At 54.6% G+C, this 19,371-nt stretch overlaps 7 protein-coding genes across 7 annotated transcripts; 4 read left to right on the top strand and 3 right to left on the bottom strand.

The window, feature by feature from the left end:
• Positions 1-315: 315 nt before the first annotated feature.
• Positions 316-2,776, top strand: G647_01512 (uncharacterized protein; the record flags this gene model as incomplete). The annotated part of the gene is made up of 2 exons (XM_008724911.1): positions 316-441; positions 494-2,776. The coding sequence occupies 2 exons, from the start codon at positions 316-318 to the stop codon at positions 2,774-2,776; spliced, it is 2,409 nt and encodes an 802-aa protein (XP_008723133.1).
• A 539-nt stretch (positions 2,777-3,315) lies between these two features.
• G647_01511 (uncharacterized protein) lies at positions 3,316-5,310 on the top strand (the record flags this gene model as incomplete). Its single annotated transcript, XM_008724910.1, has 1 exon — positions 3,316-5,310. The coding sequence occupies one exon, from the start codon at positions 3,316-3,318 to the stop codon at positions 5,308-5,310; it is 1,995 nt and encodes a 664-aa protein (XP_008723132.1).
• A 207-nt stretch (positions 5,311-5,517) lies between these two features.
• On the top strand, positions 5,518-6,648 carry G647_01510 (uncharacterized protein; the record flags this gene model as incomplete). The annotated part of the gene is made up of 1 exon (XM_008724909.1): positions 5,518-6,648. The coding sequence occupies one exon, from the start codon at positions 5,518-5,520 to the stop codon at positions 6,646-6,648; it is 1,131 nt and encodes a 376-aa protein (XP_008723131.1).
• A 459-nt stretch (positions 6,649-7,107) lies between these two features.
• G647_01509 (dethiobiotin synthase) lies at positions 7,108-9,787 on the bottom strand (the record flags this gene model as incomplete). Its single annotated transcript, XM_008724908.1, has 2 exons — positions 7,108-9,556; positions 9,615-9,787. The coding sequence occupies 2 exons, from the start codon at positions 9,785-9,787 to the stop codon at positions 7,108-7,110; spliced, it is 2,622 nt and encodes an 873-aa protein (XP_008723130.1).
• Positions 9,788-10,231: 444 nt separating this feature from the next.
• Positions 10,232-11,665, top strand: G647_01508 (uncharacterized protein; the record flags this gene model as incomplete). The annotated part of the gene is made up of 3 exons (XM_008724907.1): positions 10,232-10,973; positions 11,034-11,176; positions 11,237-11,665. The coding sequence occupies 3 exons, from the start codon at positions 10,232-10,234 to the stop codon at positions 11,663-11,665; spliced, it is 1,314 nt and encodes a 437-aa protein (XP_008723129.1).
• A 669-nt stretch (positions 11,666-12,334) lies between these two features.
• On the bottom strand, positions 12,335-13,683 carry G647_01507 (uncharacterized protein; the record flags this gene model as incomplete). Its single annotated transcript, XM_008724906.1, has 2 exons — positions 12,335-12,863; positions 12,956-13,683. The coding sequence occupies 2 exons, from the start codon at positions 13,681-13,683 to the stop codon at positions 12,335-12,337; spliced, it is 1,257 nt and encodes a 418-aa protein (XP_008723128.1).
• A 712-nt stretch (positions 13,684-14,395) lies between these two features.
• On the bottom strand, positions 14,396-17,683 carry G647_01506 (uncharacterized protein; the record flags this gene model as incomplete). Its single annotated transcript, XM_008724905.1, has 1 exon — positions 14,396-17,683. The coding sequence occupies one exon, from the start codon at positions 17,681-17,683 to the stop codon at positions 14,396-14,398; it is 3,288 nt and encodes a 1,095-aa protein (XP_008723127.1).
• Between the last annotated feature and the right edge of the window lie 1,688 nt (positions 17,684-19,371).

The raw sequence follows: 19,371 nt of genomic DNA, 5'->3' as shown, positions 1-19,371 counted from the left end.
GGAGGGCAAGGTTCGTTTGCGCTGATTGTAAAGGGTGACAGGGTGACCGGATGGTGAGGTGTAGGCGCAGGAGGTTCTCAATCCAAAGCTTTGAAGCTACATTTTCGGGGTCATTAGCCGAGCCGTGATTGGCCAGACCAAGATCTATGCGTGATCGAATCAGTCAACGGCGGGAAGAGCCGAGATTTTGCACGTGATCATGACATCGACACTTGCAGACCCGACTCTCACCCTCTTCTTTGCTGGCAGTAGTTCTCTAAGTGAACTGGAACTACCAACCTCGCTCGCTCATGGTGACAATCGCTGTGACTCCTAATGTCAGTCAGGGATTCCAAGAACCCATCTTGGAATGACCAGTTTAAGAGCACAAACCAGCGCGACTTCAACCTTCAAGTTATCATTTCGGTTGTCTTTGGGCTGAGCGCATTCCTCTCGTTCTGCGTATGCACCCATCTCACTCCACGAAACCCTCGGTGGATGCTGACGTCTGCAGGTACTGCGCCCCAAATGGACGAGTCTGTATCATGCGCGCAAGAAACAATCGGGCGCGGCATCGCGTCTTCCCGAGTTACCAAAGTCGCTGTTCGGATGGATCCCCGTACTGCTGAGAATCAACGAAGCCGAAGTGCTTGCCTCTGCTGGCCTTGACGCCTATGCCTTCCTGTCCTTCTTCCGATACGCGGTCAAGTTTCTCTCCGTGACCCTCTTCTTTTCTCTCACCATCATTCTTCCTGTCAACTACAAGTTTACCGGCGAACTACCCTACCCTCCCATCAATGGCACCGCACCCTTCGTCGTCCCTACCTTCCTTTCTGAAGACGATACGAAAAGGCCAAAGAAGCCGAAGATTGAGAAGGATGACAGTTACCTATGGATGTACGTGGCCTTCGCCTACTTTTTCACCGGAGTGGCCATCTTCCTCCTGATCAGAGAGACAACGAACATCATTCGCATACGACAAGCCTACCTCGGCAGCCAGGCTACCATAACCGATCGAACCCTCCGTCTGTCGGGAATACCGAGTGAGATGAGGTCTGAGGAAGCAATCAAGCACTTCATTGAAGATTTGCAGATCGGGAAGGTTGATAGTGTTATGCTATGCAAAAACTGGAAGGCTCTGGATGAACTGATGGCCGAGCGCATGACGTGCCTCCGGAAACTGGAGGAGTCTTGGGCGTCGTATTTGGGCCATCACCATTCAATGCGCCATTCCCGACGCACCCACAGGCAGAGGTATGGTATTGACGGTGACGAAGAAAGTGGAGCTCTGCTTTCAAGATCGGAAATGGAACGGGCTCATGCAACACCCGCTGACAGACTGCGGCCTACTCACACTATTCGATACGGTCCGCTCAAGCTTTACGGCAGGAAAGTTGATGCTATCGACTACTACGAGGAAAAGCTGCGGGTCATGGACGAAAAGATACATGCATTGAGGTCGACCGAATTCAAACCGACTCCATTAGCCTTCGTCACCATGGAATCCACCGCAGCATGTCAAATGGCCGTGCAAGCCATTCTGAGTCCCAAGCCCGGAGAGCTCCTTGCCAGTCTAGCCCCTCCGCCAGCCGATGTTGTCTGGAAGAACACGTATCTCTCCCGCAACGTGCGCATGGCCAGGTCTTGGAGCATTATGATCTTCATTGGCTTCTTAACCATCCTATGGGCTGCCATTGTCGCCCCTTTGGCTGGTCTGCTCAGTATCGAAGTCATTGACAAAGTGCTGCCTGGTTTGGCTCAAGCACTAGAAGACCACGAGATCATTCGATCGTTGGTCCAAACGGGTCTTCCTACCTTGTTGTTCTCGCTCTTGGCCCTGGCCGTGCCATACTTGTACGACTGGCTTGCCAACCAGCAGGGGATGACGTCTCAGGGCGACGTGGAAATGTCGGTGATATCCAAGAACTTCTTCTTTATCTTTTTCAACCTGTTCATCGTCTTCACGATATGGGGCTCCGCCACCACATTCTACGACTTCTGGCAGGACTTGCGGGACATCTTCCGCGACACGGCCGGAATAGCATACGCGGTTGCTAAAGCTCTTGAACAGCTTTCGCCCTTCTATGTCAACCTCATTGTCCTCCAGGGCTTGGGACTCCTTCCATTCAGGTTACTCGAGTTTGGCTCAGTGGCGTTGTACCCTTTCTATCTCATCGCGGCGAAAACACCCCGGGACTATGCCGAATTGTCTCAACCGCCAATCTTCAGTTACGGCTTCTACTTGCCTCAGACCATGCTTATATTCATCATCTGCATTGTCTACAGTGTTCTTCCAGCCTCATGGATGATCACCCTGTTCGGCCTAGTGTACTTCCTCATCGGTGGTTTCATCTACAAGTACCAGCTGCTCTACGCCATGGAACATCGTCAGCACTCGACTGGCCGGGCCTGGCCCATGATTTGCAACCGCATCATCACCGGGCTGGTCCTCTTCCAGGTTGCCATGACCGGCATTCTCGCGCTACGAGGAGCCTTGACTGCGTCAGTGTTCTTGGCGCCGTTGCTGGCTGGTACCATTTGGTTTACTGTATATTTCCAACGCACGTATGTCCCTCTCATGCGTTTCATCGCTCTTAAGAGCATCGATCGTGCCAGGTCGCCCCAATTCCCTACACCACCGGAGTCTGCCTGGGATAGAGATACCGACTACGGCCAAGATGTCGACACAAGCCAGGACACCGGTCTCCGGTATATCAACCCTAACCTTGTCCGGCCGCTGGAGACTTTGTGGATACGGAAACCTGGCCACGGACGCCCTGAGCACAGTCAAACTTGATCAGCATTTCGTCTTCGAAGATTTTCTTGACGCATAGCAAGCGGGCGATTGATTAGTGTCGTTCTTCAGAGATACCCATGTACACAACTCTTAATAGCCCCAGTAACATGTGTGAGCTTGATGTAATTGATTCTCAGCAACTGACTATGCGAATATATCCTCGCTTTGACCATTTCGAAAGCCGGTGCCTGACCACTACATCGTGGTTGATCAGCTTCGTTGCGCCTCTTCCCACTGGAACATCCTCAGTCACGCCTGCCTCGCACCGTCATTGCGACCGAGACTTGTCATCAAAACACAGGCGTCGCAAACGAGGACGATATGGGAGTTGCGACCTGTCCGTTTCCCTGGCTAGATGATACCCTCTCGCACCTTTCTTCCTCCTTCTCCCCAATCCTATCCCTACTCATACTCTTATGCATTCTACCCAGCCCTCTTACAGTCCCATCATTAACTACACAGTCTAGCTGTTCGCCGACCTGGCTTACGAGATCCTCGTCTCTCGAGGAATTGCATCTGTCGACGAATACCAACTGAGAATGATCTATCCCGGCGATCACTACTTCCCGCTCAACCACCCACAGATGATCGCCGGTGTCACACACAAGCCTCCTTTCATTGGATATCAAGCTCGAATGGATGTTTGGCAACGGGAAAGTGCACAGCCGCGGTCGACACCTCTTCCAGAGAGTGTAAAGCAAGAGTCATACCTCCATCGGTGCGGCGTTGCCTGTTCCGAAATCAGTCCGCCATATTTGGAGCACAAAAGAAACTCGGAGGAGGTCAGTGGTTGTACACCTGAATGGCAAGATGGACAGCAGGTCGATGTTCCGACACGGGAGTCTGCCACTGCTGTTCATCCAGCTCCGACGTTCGACAATGCGAGCAGCATGCCATTCACCCAACAGAGTCAGCGATTGAACAGAACTTCCCTCATCTCGGTTTCATCCCAGTCTCCCTCTCATCCCAGCCTCACTGGGATCCCGCCTGGCGTCATTGTTGGCATCTGGCCATGCATTGCTAGTTCATCCACAAGATCATCCCTCCGCCTGTTCTACCAGCCAGAGCAGGTTCGCCCCAGCACTTTGTACAGCTTTGACGGTGCTCATGACGAGCCGGATGAAACACAGCCGGCAACAATTGGCCGGTCGGCCAGCGCTTCCGATCTTAAGGTCCCTTCCCTCCGGCCGCTTCGACCTTCGGTAGTCCACTTCTTGTCCGACGAACACCTGAATTGGAGAGAGGCGGCTCGTCGGAAAGAACGTGACGAGTTCACAAATCCGTTTGGCGTTGAAGATTCTCCCTCGAGAAAGACGTCCAGCGCTTCTGAAGCAACCATATACCTACGACCAAACGCGTTTGCGGGACACCGTGACACATTGGCACGACTTCACTATTTCGCCAGGTCTGATGAAGATGACCAGACCGCCACAGACAGCGATGACGAGTCTTATATGACTGCATGGACTCGTCAGCCATCGGTCTCTGCTCCCTCACGGAGATACAGCCTTGCTGGAGCGAACTTGGACATTTTCCTCCCTCAGCAGGTCGTCGAAACTGTGCTCAGCTACTTGTCATTCGACGACTACAAGAACTTGAGGTCAGTCTGCCGCCAATGGCACGCAACCCTGCCACCGCCCAATTTTCCCGGAGCCTACCGTGTCCCGAGAGAAGTTCTCAAACAAATATTCTCCTATCTGGCGCCCTGGGATTTTGATGCTGCTCGGCACACCTGCAAACCTTGGTTCTTAGCAGGCCTGGACTGCAAAGTTCTGGAGCCCATGCTCAGAGGCTGCGGCTGTCAATCTGCGCTGGCTGCGGATATCGGGCGGATGCAAGGCAACATCGTCGCGAAGAGACGCAGCTGGGACAGTCAGCTTGGTCCCATGGATCCTGACGCTAACAGAGTCATTGACAAGGAGTGGCTCTGCTCCAAAAGGCTGGCGACAGAATCTCGACTTTCGCCCTATTGGCGAGGTGATTCCTTATCAGAAGACCTTGATGCATCGCCGAGACTGTCGATCACTGAAACAATTGACTTTTCCAACATCTTGACTGCGGTTTCCTTACCCACGAACTCCAGATTCACGGTGTCAGCCTGTGGCAAGTTTGTTCTCGTTGTATCTGGTGGTGATATATCTGTCTACAGCTTGTCCGATCAAGATCATTCACTGGATCCGGTTGTCAGGCTGGCGACTGGTCTCGACGTCCTGAAAGTCAGTATGGACACCTGTTCCGAACGCTACTCGGTGGCAGCTCTTCTCGCTGGTCGAATCGGCATGCTCTGGGACCTGCGTGGCAGGCACATGCAGAAACGATACCGCAGCAACTCGGGCGAACCAATGAATCTGGGTATGCAGACGCTTGTTCAAAGTCCAGCCACCTTTCAGAATCTCAGCTCATACGCTATCAGCTTACCCGTACGATCTCCAGAGATCGTGGCTATTGAGTCGTCGGACTCTAGCCTCAGATCAGTCACAATGCCCAGCACCATTTCTCCTCCTGATGCTATGCCGAATACCCCATTCTTGTAGGACGAGCATGTCCGCAGTACGGAAAGTCCTGGAGAGATTGATGCAGAGATCAATGCAGGAGTGCAGGCTGAGCAAGTTAATCGCCGATTAGGTATACCCATTGAGGCACGGGCAACTGCCATTTACACCGATCTGGGGAGCATGGAAGACCAGCCAAGGAGTGTGGCAATCTGTCCCAACCGGAAATGTGTTGCCTACGGGTGCAGAATGGGGTTGGAGCTTTACTGGGTTGACGCCTTGACCGGAGGCAACCTGAACCGTTGGTTTCCACTTGCTGCGCCGAGCGATTATCTCTACTTCCTGCCTCCGCTCACAGGGGTTGACTCGAGAAGGAAGCTACGGCTGATTTCGAGTGCGGCTGGTCCGGTCGCTCCGCAGCTGGTGAGGAGTGACAGTACCCCAGCGAGGTGGAAGTATTGGCCCACGCCTGCGGCTTTCGGCCGACGGCAGAGCTTGACAAGACTGTTCTTTGGTAACCTACCATTTCCCACGCCAGCCGGTGATCCGGACCTATCTTCTGGCGCCGAGGATCCCTCGAGGACCGATGAGGTGCAAGGAGTCTTGCGCACTGTCGATTGTGATCACTTCTGTGCTATTCCCGTCAGCGACGGATTCCATTTGGTTTTCACTGACCCTGGCAGTGGACTAGTCTGCCTCGGGAGTGATGCACCGCTAGGAGGTCCGACCAAACTTGTCCGGAAGATCATGTTCATCCCACCCGAGCGAGAAGGAGGCGAACGAAAGCCTTCTCCTCTTCGATATGCCGTCGGCAAGGCACTCGACTGGGGCCTGAGGCTTGTCGTGGTATATGATAACGATCGAGTTGTTCTGTACAGCGTCCCATCGGATATTTTCAACCAACTCCGAGACCAAAAGGGCACTCCTGATGCGTGGGATGAGAACACTGGGGTTCTGGGACAGAGTGATCTGACTATGGACTCACCGATGGCCAGTCATGAGGATGACGCAGTCGGCGACACGTCTTCTGACGAAGAAACAGACCACGATGACGGAGTCGCTAATCAGCCCTTGCAACTGGATGGGTGTATCATCAGCAACGTCGCTGGTCAGATCGTTGACGATCTTGCAGTTCAGAGCGAGAATGGCACTCTTGCTGTATGGATTTTCTACAGAAGCGGAATGGCCGAGCTCTACAGCATCTATACGCCGCGTGGTCATCAAACTCGGAGACGGTACGTTGGAGACAATGGTCTCATCTACGACAAGGCAAGAGAAGTGCAAGGGCATGATGCGTCCAGTACCCCCACATCGAAGCACAAAGCGAAGGAGGAAGATGACAGACACGTCAAATGGGCAGGTCAGCAAAATCTAGATTGAACACGCGTCTGCCCGAGACTAGGATATGAATACTCCGGAAGTGGCTTCTGTCCCTGCTTAGCAAATAGGTCCTGAAGTGTTTTTGCGCAGAGCCAAAGACGGAGGAATAGCAGGCTCGACTGGTAGAGGTAGCTAGACGAACTATTCTTACTGTATTGATACTTATCACAGGATCAAAGATACAATCGTTGGATGGAAGGTAGACCTGTATCAAGATTCCTATCCGTGAGGTGAGGGCACAGGTTTTTATGTTTGGTCACCAACACATACTTGGTGCCGTCCGTGATCCCTGTACAGCTATCATGCTGTTACGGAGTAACTGATTTGCCAAGAATGCGCAGTGTACAGGTCTACCCAGTTCTACCACATTATGCGTCCGACTTAATCACCCTTTCTTCGTCTGGGCATTTCTAAATCCCGGACTTCAACCCTCCGTTCCATCTCCATCTAATACTCTTCTTACGCCCCGACTTCCATATCCAAACCCTTCAAAATCATCCTGCCCACCCTCCCAATCTGCTCCGCGCTCGTCGTCAGACTCGCCATGAAATAAATGACGTCGCCCAGCACGCGCGAGTGGATCCCGCACCCTTCCTCGTCCAGCAACGTCAAGAGCCGCTCTTGCAGCGCCGCGGCCGCCGTCGAGGTATACCCCCCTGTTGGAGAACCCTTCGGCGGGGCCATCTTCAGGACCAGGACCGTGCCGAGGGCGAAACAGCCCGAGAGACGGGGGTGGTGGGATAAGGTGTCGACGAGGGTGGGTGGGAAGAAGGAGTATATCGCCGGTGGCGGATCGTTCGTCAATGGGGACGGTAAGGACGATGTGGTTTGATCTGTGGATTGTGCAGATTGCGAGTGGGCCCAGGCTTGCTTGAAGGGTTGCCATGACGTCGAGGAGGTTGCGCTCGATGATGACGATGATGATGATAATGATGACGAGGTGGTCTCGTCGAGCCTGCGATACTCGGCTAGCGCTTTGGTCGCGACGCTGCAGCCTACGGGGTGGGCCGTGTAGCTGTGGCCGTGGAGCAGGGCGTCTGTCTTGTCCGCGGACAGGAACGTCTGGAAGATGGGGTCCGAGGCCGTGGTGATGGCCAAGGGGAGGAGTCCCGCCGTTAGGAGTTTGGCGTGCACGGAGATGTCGGGCGCGATGGCTACGTGGATGGACGGTTGTGAGGGCGGGCCACGATCTGTTTGGGTGTCGGCGCCCCGAGCGGCGGCGGGACCGTCAACGTGCTTAGAGAGGAAGGAGCTGGAACTCGCGCGCCCGAGGCGGTACAGGCCTGTGAAGACTTCGTCGGCGATGACGGGCACGCCGGACCAGTCGGTTGAAGACGAAGAGTCGTCGTCGTCGTCGCCGCCTGTCTCGGTGGGGTGGATCAATCCGGGATTTTCGCGGATGGTCTTTATCAACGACCGTTGGAATAGCGGGTCCACGAAGATCATGCCGCCCGCGCCCATGAGGAGAGGTTCGAGGACCAGGGCGCCGAAGCGGCGGTGTTGGTCACGCACCAGTGCTTGGAGGGTGCGCGTGATGTGGACTTTGTAGCGGGCTGCATCGTCTGCACGGGCGTCAAAGTCGAAGATGGAGTGTATTGAATCGAATGTTTGCGTCTCGGTCGTGGCTGAGGGTGACGTTTCAGCCGGGACTGTGAGTTCCCATTTTCCTCTCTTGAAGAGCAAGGATGGTGGATCGAACCAGTGGCCCCAGGGACGATGCCAGTCGACTTTCTCGTTGAAGACGGAGGGTTCGCTGCAGTTCATCACGCCAATCGTGTCGCCGTGGTAGCTGCCCTTAAGACCGAGAATCTCTACGGGCTTGTCGGCCACGTCGTCCTTGGTCCAGCCGTATCTTGCGCAGGAAGCGCGCAGGGCCATCTTGACCGCGACTTCCATGCCTGTGCTGCCGTTGTCTGTGAAGAAGATTCGGCTGAGACGGGGGTTCTGCAGGGTTTCGAGGAGACTGTACGAGATATCCAGGGCCGGCTGATGGACCGAGTGCGCAAACATGACATGGCCGTAACGACCCGCCGCGTGGGCGGCTGTCAATGCGATGTTGGGATTGCCGTGCCCTAGGCCCTGAGTCCACCACGAGGCCGATGCATCAAACAGAGGAGTGAGAAGAGATTGCGGTAGCTTGTTTTCGGCTTCAAGTGACTTTAAGCCTGGGACGAAGTCCTGCTCGGGTGTATCCTTGGCAATGTACGTCTGAAAGTGGTCGTCGTATGCAGAGTCAATGGCAGTGATGTTGTGCGCAATGCCATGCTGGCGGAATGGATGCCAGATAACCTGTTCGGCGTGGCTGGGCATTGATATCACCTGCGAGACGCGACGGTAGTGCTTGTTCCTGAGGTGGTCGAAGAGAGCGCTGATGGGGCGTCCATTGGCGGTATCAGCGTAGTAGCTGCGAAGCTGGTCTTTGTCTGCCACGGGACTCTCATGCTTGGGCGGGGGCTGGGGCAGAGCAAATGTCGGGATGTCGTGGCTGCGGAAATACTTCTCGAGGTATTCAAAGTTCCCCCAGTCCGGGTCGTTGAACAGGACGATCGAGTCCACATCATAGCCGCGGACGTGCAAGGACTCGAATGCGGATATTGTGGTCGCTATGCCCCCGAGCTTACTGTCTCCGACAAGGATCGTCGGCAGCCTCAACGGCCGATAGAGATCCGCTTGAACGGTGCCAGATGGACCTGGGGACAGGACGCCTCCTGCAGTTTCCACGAGCGCATATCTGCCTCCTGCTGTAGCGTGGTCGGTGAGGACAGACTTTACCCTTGACAGGATTGATGCATCTGATCTTGGGACCGAAGAATCCTTGTCTAATTCAGCAGCCAGATGAGGGCTTAGCGGCCGCGAGAACTGTGAGATGTTCTTGGACACAACGCCGGGCACAAAAGTACCAATATGTCTAGAGCACTCGCCAGTTGATTCAGCAAATGCATCTCGCCAGCGCTCTATAGACTTACCCGACATCGGCCTCGTTCTCAGGGCCTGTCGAGACGGGCTTCAAATAAAGCGTCGGCACACGACTCTCAGGACGGTTCTGTAGAGCCCGACACAACAACGTCGAGACGATGGTCTTGCCGACATTCGTGTTGGCGCCGAAGACCTGCCATGCCCGCAGATCGCGCCACAGCATCACGCGTGCTCACCGAAGGAATGAAGGGAGGGTGAAGCAAGCGGTGGAAAAGGTGGTGACTGGTTGCTCGCTCACCGAAGCGTTTTCGTGCCTGCCAAGACACCAAAGACCCGCTTTTGCACTTCCGAGAAATCGGCAGCTTGCGATTGGCTGCTCGCGCGCTTATTATCGCATCAGCTTCCTGATTGGATAATTCTTCTCGCTAGAGCGGCTTCGAGCTTCGAGCTTGAGGACCCAACACCAGATCTCACCCAACACTTTTCCCTTGAACCGCGGTTGTGCCATTACGCAGCCTTTTGACCGAAGTTGAAGCGCTTGGTAGAGTACCCCTGACTACGACTACGACTACCAATGCTCCTTGTTCGTGCTCAGTCCGGTGGATGAGTCGAGCTGTTGTGAGTGCGACATTCCAAGGTCGATGAGTGTCTATTGCCCATGTCGACCATGTCACCTTCACCACTGGAACGGCGTCTTTCTCGTCTCTTGGAAAAGCGCCGCGCTCAGTCAAAGCTGCGAAATTTGAAATCGAGTCCACCCGGGTCGGTTGACTTCTCTTCCAATGACTTCCTGTCGCTGTCGAGCAACAAGGAATTCCAGAATGACTACCTGGCTCTGTTGAGCAAAGGAAGAACGCCATTGGGATCAACCGGCTCGAGGCTTCTCGATGGCAACTCTGAATTCGCAGAGAGCCTCGAGCGCGAAATCGCGGCTTTCCATGGCGCTGACGCCGGGCTCCTGACGAACTCCGGGTTTGACGCCAACGTCAGCATTTTTGCCTTTCTCCCGCAGCAGGGCGATGTCATCATCTACGACGAGCTCATCCACGCCAGTGTGCATGACGGTATGAGGCAGTGTAGGGCTAAACAGCAGATCCCATTCAAGCACAACGATGTCGAGGACTTGAGTCGCATCCTGCAGCAATTTTCTTCCTCCAGGCCCGATCAGACGATCTTCGTGGCTCTAGAGACGGTCTACAGCATGGAGGGTGACCTTGCGCCCTTGACGGAAATCGTCGACTTGGTGGAAGCCATATTGCCTCACAACAACGCGCATCTCGTGGTCGACGAGGCACACGCGACGGGCATATATGGCCCAAACGGGTCTGGACGAGTTTGTGAACTCGGGCTGGAGAAGCGAGTCTCCATCCGATTGCATACGTTTGGCAAAGCTCTGGCGTCCAATGGCGGTGGGTGATCCGTGTCCTTGGTCTGTAGGGGATCCATTAACTGACGGACGATGTTCAAAGCAATCATCCTCAGCTCACCCGTCATTCGCCTCTACCTGATCAACTATGCCCGCCCACTAATCTACACGACATTCATGTCGCACCCGAATCTTCTGGCCATCAAAAACGCCTATGACTGGCTCCGAGTGGGGAAAGCCAACCTCGTAAGCAGGATTTAATTCTGTTATGACCTACATTTCTCAACTGACAATTGTCCTTCACAGCTTGCCGCCAATCTATACCATCTGATAGATCATCTCTACGCCCGCTTGCAGTCCCTGACGGCTCTGGCCTCGAGCGTTGCTGATCCGACGGGCAGGCCTGTCGTGACGCTGCCGACAACATGCCCGGAATCGCCCATCTTCGCCATTCTCAGTCCGCAGCCCCGCTCGCTGGCGTCGCACTGCCAGTCCGCCGGGTTCATCGTGCGCCCGGTCGTCGCGCCAACCGTCCCGGCTGGCACCGAGCGTGTCAGAGTCTGTCTGCACGCCGGGAACACGGTGGCGCAGATCGACAAATTCGTCGGCTGCCTCAAGCGGTGGATCACCAACCAGGGGGCCGGCGTCAACCAAGCCGGCACAGATTATCCAGCGGAGCAATACGGCCGTGCCGGGGAGGAGACCTCGGAGAGACGTCTTCTCGCCAAGATTTGACGCGGCTACTCCTTTGCGGCCACAGTATATAGTACTCCTCTGGTGACTCTATAGTGTCTCCATCGCTTGTATAATCATCATAAGACACAGACGGCATCACGCTTCCTCTGCCTCGACCAATAAGGGCATATTACAGAGTGACACTAGGTAGCTGCAGAGGCATAGAGGCTTGTAAGCACGCTGGGATCTCATATCGAGTCATCCTGTCCAGCTGCTTCCTTTCCAGCCCCTTGACTTGCCGTCCACGCCCTGCTATACACGTCCATCATCGCTATGGGGTCAATCGTTCCGCTTGCGGGTCCCGCTCAAGCAGGCAACTGGAAGAAGGGGTAGAAAGAACCGATCGCGTGGCACACGATTCGCGAACTAAATCGGATTGAAAGCGTGTGGGTTGCGTACCCTTGTGGCTCCTCGGTACGCCGGTCTTGTTGGGTACATAGACCACATTCGTTTTGTGACGTACGTCTCGGCTCTAGAAAAGAGAGCTGGTCCAAGACACGTGCAATATCACGTTCTCGTCCCATCTCATCTCACCTCATTGGGTACGGAAGGAAGGGGGAGCACACGAGGGAAGACGACATGATTCACTATTCCCAGACAGCTCCCAATCATGAGGACCGTTCTATTGATCAATTCATCCATTCATTCATTTGTCCGATATCGTCCATATCACGATCTCTCCCGCCTATTCCTCCAGCTCGGATGACCCATCGGGTCGCGGGCCATGCTCTCCCACCCCCTGACTTTCTCTATCCCTATCCCCTCGTCAACCGAGTACTTGAGTCGCGTAGCCTCGGCTGCCAACTTGGCGTACTTCATGGCTCCTCTCGTGCTGCCCACACTGTTGTACGCCAGCGCGGCGTACCCGTACGCGGTGTCCAGGAACCCATCCAGGCCCTCGGCTTTGTACAAGTCGACGAGCTGCTCGGCTTTCTTGACACTGCCGGGGGCGGTCCCCTGAGAAAGCTCCCACTGGAGCGTGGCGATGTCTTGGGTGGCTTTGTCGGACTCCTGCACTGTGCGTGAGCAGCGCGGGCAGGTACACGTGAACTGGAAGATCGACTGGAAGTGTTTTTGCCGGTCGGCGTGGAGACGCAGAGGCGGCGCGTACGAGATGGTGATTTCCTCGTCCTTTTGGATCAGACGTACGGCGTGCACGTAGTGGGTCAACATGCTGGCGGAAAGGAAGTATTGCGCGCTATCAACGCAGTGTTAGTTGTATGTAATTAGGTTAGAAGTTGAAATGCCGTTATACAGCAAACTCTATAGAACACGGAAGATAAGACATACTTTGGCGCGCAGGCATGGTTGTATCTGGAGGCCTCTGGGAACACGGCCGGATGCATCAAGTCGCCGAGTTTCATCTCAAATCCGTTCGCTTTCAGGATATCCTGCGCCATGACGTCTGGCTCGTCGTAGACCTTGGCCAGCGCGAGATAAGCATCCCTAGTTGCTGGCGGGAGTTGATCGATCGCTAGCCTGAGCATTTTCTCGCGATCGTCGGTAAAACGGAGGTCCCCGATATGTGTGACAAGGCAGGGCGTATACGCGGTAATCAGATCACCACGTTGGAGTGGCCGCGAGGCGAACATACCCATTCCTTTGCCTGGGACGGACGCCGTGTACCATGGCAGATCTTCTGTGTCATAATCGAGGTTGATACCATTTGAGGACAGTGCCGTAGAATCCTGGAACGGCGGCAGCGATGCAAACTTCTGCGCGATTGCTGGTCGCGTGAAGATGGAGATGCCACGTCCGTTGCTGAAGGATGCATTGGTGTAGACGCAGAACTGATCTCCGGTGTCATCGACGTCCTTTGTGCAGATTGGTTTGTGTGTCCACGGGAAATATGAATCCGAGTCCTCCTGCTCTTGTTCGGACGCTGGCTGAATACGATCGTGCCTGTGACCAGGATCGGCGAGGGTCTCGCTTGATTGGCGGAGTTCATCCTGCTGGAGCGAGGCAACAAGTGAAACACATAGAGAAAGAACACGTAACGAGATGGCGTCGAGCTTCATTTTACCAGAGTGTGAGAGAACGCAACTCTAAAAGCACCGAACAGCAACGATCGAAGGTGACACGAAAGACTGGCGTTGAAGTCCCTCTCAGATCCTGAAACACTGGAGCACCGATGCGAGTGTTTCACATTTTGAGTCCCCTTTTTCAAGGCGCGAGACCCTGATGAGAGAGCTGACATACGTGTTTAGTATGTAGAAAGCTATGTGAAGGACACATTCTGGGCTCGTATACGGCGTGCGGTGAGATCGAAGAGGCACGGAGAAATCAATGAACAGGAATCTCTCACTCATGCCTCACACAGACTTGACACGCAGTTGCAGCTTTACACAGATGCGCTGTGGGCGAAAGTATCCCAGCCAGGCAACTCAGCCGGAGGGTGCTGGGGTGGCAACTTAGCCGAGGAGAACCTTCGGCTCGCTGGGAATATTACCCACAGTACGGAGTACGGAGTACACATCAATGACTGGGACACTCGATCAACTAAGAGCTTGCACAGGCACAGGGCACGAACCGCCAACAGCCGCGCAGTGATCTATCTCTGCCGCCTATTCATGTACAATTGTACTATTGGCTACCGCCAGGCGCCTTTTTCCTGAACCGGGTATCATGCTGCGTCGCGTCATAACCTCATGCCTTGAATAGTAGTACAAGTTGGAATTGAAGCCAGGCCAAAGCCGCTCGTAATCTCAGCTGGTCGGAGTGGTCGCTTCACTAAAAGCTAGCCATTTCCAACCAAGTGCCCACGAACGCCAAGTTGCCCATGTCGGCACTGCTCTCCCACGTCTCCGGCTCCTTGTCCTCTTTCTCCTTGCTTTTGTCACCCAAGGCCTTGCCCACTTCACACTCCGGCACCATCTTGCGTCGAAACTCCGAGAAGCTGAGCTTGCCACCTCCACCGCGGCGATTCGCTTCGGCGTCAATTAGGTCGTGTTTCTGCCACAGATAGTACAAATTCCGTGCTTCGACGAGATTACCCGTGAACAGATGGGTTCGCACCGGTGGCTTTGCACATCGGGTTTGCGTTCGGGGCCGAGTTGGGATCGCTGGCCCCGGTCCATCATCTTGAGCTTCCCGGGGGCTTTTGACCGGAGTGAATGGAGACTCTTCCTTCGTTGAGCTCCGAGATGCAGTTACAAGTTCCGCTTCGTCGGGTCGAAACTGCGGGAGCGTTGGGTCGCGGTATAACTCCTCTGCTGCAACGTCATGTGTCGGAGGAGCCTCGGATAATGCTTCAGGCGGTTGATCGCGGAAGCCAGCTGTAAATTCTACAGATTCTTCAAGACCACCTTCTTCCGCCAAACTTTCCTCTGCCAGCATCATTGCAGTCGGGTTTCGAAGGTGATCTGTATTGCCAATAGCCATGTGCCGCGCTTCTTCCTTGTCATTTTTCCGCCTCATCGACTCAATCTCCGCCGCTAGTCGCGGATCGTCATGGTCGTTGTCGAGACTGAGGATTGTCGCAAACTCGCTTCTTTCCTTTCTCGCAAGACGACGAGTGTTGCGTGTCTCCTGTGCCGCCATGAAGTCGTCCTCCTTGTCCTTGAACAATGCATCCAGGAGCTGATTGAAGCCTTGTTGGACAGCCTGGTAAAGGATGTCCTTGCCGATATCTGCTTCAGCCTGGCTGAGCTCATATCCGCCCCATCTCTCATTCACTGGTATGCTGCGGGAGGAAGCGTTGGACCGGGTCTCATAGTCCGTGTCGATCGCACTATCGTCGAAACGGACTTTCGACGAAGACCGAGACGCCATGGAAGCTCTTCTCGGGCTTGCGCCATTCCGCGCGTGTTTCTTGGCTGGCGGTGGATTATCCTCTTCGTCCGAACTATCCGGCTCCGTGTATCCTGGTGGTTTGGTCATGCCTTCTTCGTCATCGAGATAAAATTGGCGGCGACGCCATCTTTCTTCGACCGCATGTGCACGTGTGGCTTCCTCGACGTGGTCTGCTGCAGCATCAAGACGCTGTGACTGGGCGTAGAGCACTCTTGTCCTGTCGACTGGGTCGGTGATGTCCTCCAGGGGCACTTGATGTCCCAGTGCATTGACAATATCATCGGGCGTAGGGGACAGAAGCGGGGGCCAAGGGTAGGTTTGAAGAGGCGCATCGGGACCAGTGATGTCTTCTTCGGGTACCTCATCCTGCTCCATGCCGGAGCCCGTGTAGTCACCGTAGTTCGGCACCATCATGACGGGTTCATCCTCAGGAGCTTCTCTTCTGAACGATCTGAAAGGGTGAGCTCGACTGCGATCACCAAGTGCGGCGTTTCCAATAGCCCGAGCACGATCTCCGCGCATATCGCTATCATTCTGCAGTACACCTGCAGACCCGTTGATGAGTTGGAGATCTCCGTTGGATCGACGTTGTTTATCCTGCCCTGTCCTTGATTCGTGGCCATACAGGTTACCTCCGCCGAAAACGGCGCTGATCGGTTGGCTGCCCTGAGCGACCTCCCGGAGCTCTTCTTCATTGAAGCCAAAATCACCTTGGCTATTGATCATTTCGCGGCTCAGCTCTTTGCTCAATGCGTAATATGCACGCAGCATGCGAAGAAAGTCTTTGCGGTCTACGTAGCCGTCTCCGTCCAGATCATAGCCTTCAAAGATGCGCTTCAATCGGGCGTATCGGCCCTTGTCTTGCAGGCGAGAGAGTCCGCGAATGTATTCGTCAAAGGTAATTAGGCCATCCCTGTTCGTATCGTAGAACGCAAATATCCTGTCGTAGATCAAATTCGCTGGAGAACCCCTGTCACCGTTCGAAGAGATAAAGTACGCGTCGAAGTCCTTGCGATCGATGGCGACTCCGAGGCCAGTGGGATCGGTCGTACAATAATGAGTTGCAACACATTTGAACTGCTCGTAGAGCGCATCCATCTCTGTGCGTTCCATGCCGGTCTCTTCCAACAGTGGCTTGGACGCGCTGGACGGCAACGACGTGGCAAATGCGTCCGGGTTTCCTGGATACCATTTCGGAGTGACCTGCTTCACATTTCCTCTCGAAGGAGCCGGGATCCGAATCTTGTAGAAGACGTGGCTTTTCACGTGCGAAGAGCTGGCCTCGCAGCTCTCGCAGAGGTCGAAGTCGAAGCAGTTTGCGCAGTGGTAACGAATTCCTGCAATGGGGTGGACTCCACAGCTATTGCACTCGACGCCACGGTGGATGTAGCCTTCGCGTCGTGCCTGCTCGCCGGCAATGTGGTAGAGAAGATCCAGCATGTTCTGGCTTCCTCCGGGATCCTCCTCATGGTTTCCAAACGAAATATCACTGTCAGAGTCGTTGTCGCTGTTCTCGTCGTTACTGTTGTCGTTTGCATCGGCCAAGGCCTGCAGAACATCACGAGCTGCTAAGTCGATGGTCTCCACGGCGCCATCGGTCTCGGTAGGGTTGACTCTGGGATTGTGCTCAGGAACGCTAAGCGGATTGTATTTCGTTTTGAAGGCAACTTGTGCTTGGTCAAAGGCTTTCGCCACGACGTAGACAATCTGCGGTTTGACTCCGAGGTTTTCCAGAGCCCTGGCCAATATGGAAGCATCCTCTCCGAAGACGAATCCTTCGGGGAACTCTTCCTTGACAAAATTCTGGACAAACATGGCATGGATGTGGAAGAGGAGGCATTCTTGCTGCATGTCCGACAGCGTCTGCCCGCAACACTCCACCAGGAAGCCGTATATGGAAATGAGGTTGCAAGGGATCAAGGTCAGATCGACGGGTTCAAGCGTGGGAAAGAACCAAGGATTGTTATATTGTCCGTAACCCTGCCTCGTTTCGTTTCGGTGATTTAGATGTTTGATGGCTTCATCGATAGGATCATAGTCGAGGATTGGCTGGTAGCCACTGCGCCAATTGCTTCTCCTTCTAGGACGGCGGATGGCATTGCTTCGGTGGAGGGAGGTGCCTGTCGGCTGGTTCGCATATTGCTGGTACGTGTAGAGGGCCGCAGTCAGCGCGACCGCTCCAGCTAGCGCAAGGAGAAGCGGCTTTTGATATGTCTGATCCAACATTCTCGCGGCAGATCCATCGCAATCTTCAGGAGAAGTCGCCGCACAAGGGTGGATTGCGGGTGTTGCCTGTCATGCAAGAACGAGAAACTTGATGTGAGCTCAAGTTCATCGCCAAACGAAACTGCGCATGCAAGCCCTGTACTTGGACGAAGATGTTGCCTAAACATACGGTGGAGTAAATGTCTCCAAAATCCCATATTTTCTATCATGGCGTGATCCTCCGACTACAAGGCCACGCTGCTGGACAGAGCCTGTTGAGACCGTGTCCGGCCTCGGCAGCAGCTTGTTGAAGGCTCTATGTCACCAGTCGGGTCGAGAACAGTGTTTCAGCCATCCTCTGTCGCTGGCCATCAACTCGGATGATGAAGTGCGGAACCCTAGCTGGTCTAGAAAGCATCATGGCTATCGAGACCGTCACCAGGGGAAGAAGTCAGGAGAAGTATGTTGTGATGGCGATCCAGTGGTATGTGCCAAGGGCCGAGATGCTATACAACGAGTTCATCCCACTCGAGGTGAAACAGTTGAAGCACAACATCATTCTCCCGCTCTCTAACCCCAGAACCTCGACTCAGAAACCACCGTTGCTCACCGTGTGCCCATGATAACTGCGCCCTGTTGCTGCATTACTCTTAGGGGATGCTATTTTCAATGACTACATCGTCAAGAACATGACCATGGCAAACCGCTGCATGCTGAAGGACACCTCCGGACGGAAGAAGAATACAGGTGGTCTCTTTCCGCCTCTCTCCCACTACCGAACCGGAGGTTTCTATCGGCGGTGGCGACGCTTTGACCCCTACCAAAGGGCCGCGCCTCGAGCTCTCATTCCTTCTGCTTCCCATCAAGATCTCCTTCCGCCTGATCATCGACCGTCTTTCTCGTCGTCGACACGGCATCCCACCCTGACACCACTGAACAAAGAACTCCCAACCCTTGCGCAGCAGTGCAGTTCCGTCATCTGCCTCAAATCTGTCTTAGCATTGTATACTGCACCTTGGCTGCCGACTTGCTTGAATGGAGCTTGAAGGGAGCTTGAAGGCTGCCTTGAGTGGCGGGAACCCAGATATCTTGACCCGAAAGATCAGCTGTTGCATTTCCTGCAGTTCAGACCACGGCACGTCAGCCTTCCGCAGAGTCTAACCAGACTCATTGCCTCGGCCTTTCTTCCCTCAGCAGCGACACGGGAAAGAGTCAACGTTGTTTTATCGAGATTCACAACACAGGCTGTCATGAAGAAGATCTCACACCGGTCCTTAACAAGCTTTTTTCCCGTATTTGACAGCTTCCATACTGAATCCCCTGGCAGGTGCGCGTACTCTCTCCCACCTGGTCTGTGCTGTTTCCGAACAAGCCGTATCCAGTGCTGGACTTTCCAAGGGGCATACTGACATTCCCGTCGTGGGAGGAGCCCAGGTCAAACGGCGAGAAGACATTTCAGGCCCCAATTCATGCCGATGTCAGACGCAGCAGCGTCGCCTATTCAGCCTCGCACCCGATCATCCAGTACGCCACGGAGTACAGGCGCGCCTGTGGGAGATTCTGTCCTATCTGCCACGCAAGCCCGATAAGACCCTCCGGTAGCCTGCCGATGCCAAGGTTCAGGCCAAGGCTTGGACGTCTTATGGGCGAATGCCACCACGGCCACCTGCACCTCGCTCCACCCTGTTCCACCCTTGATTGTGCCTCAG

Source organism: Cladophialophora carrionii, assembly GCF_000365165.1.
Source record: "Cladophialophora carrionii CBS 160.54 unplaced genomic scaffold supercont1.1, whole genome shotgun sequence".
Classification (NCBI taxonomy): Eukaryota; Fungi; Ascomycota; class Eurotiomycetes; order Chaetothyriales; family Herpotrichiellaceae; genus Cladophialophora; species Cladophialophora carrionii.
This window is presented reverse-complemented; position numbering and strand designations above follow the sequence as displayed.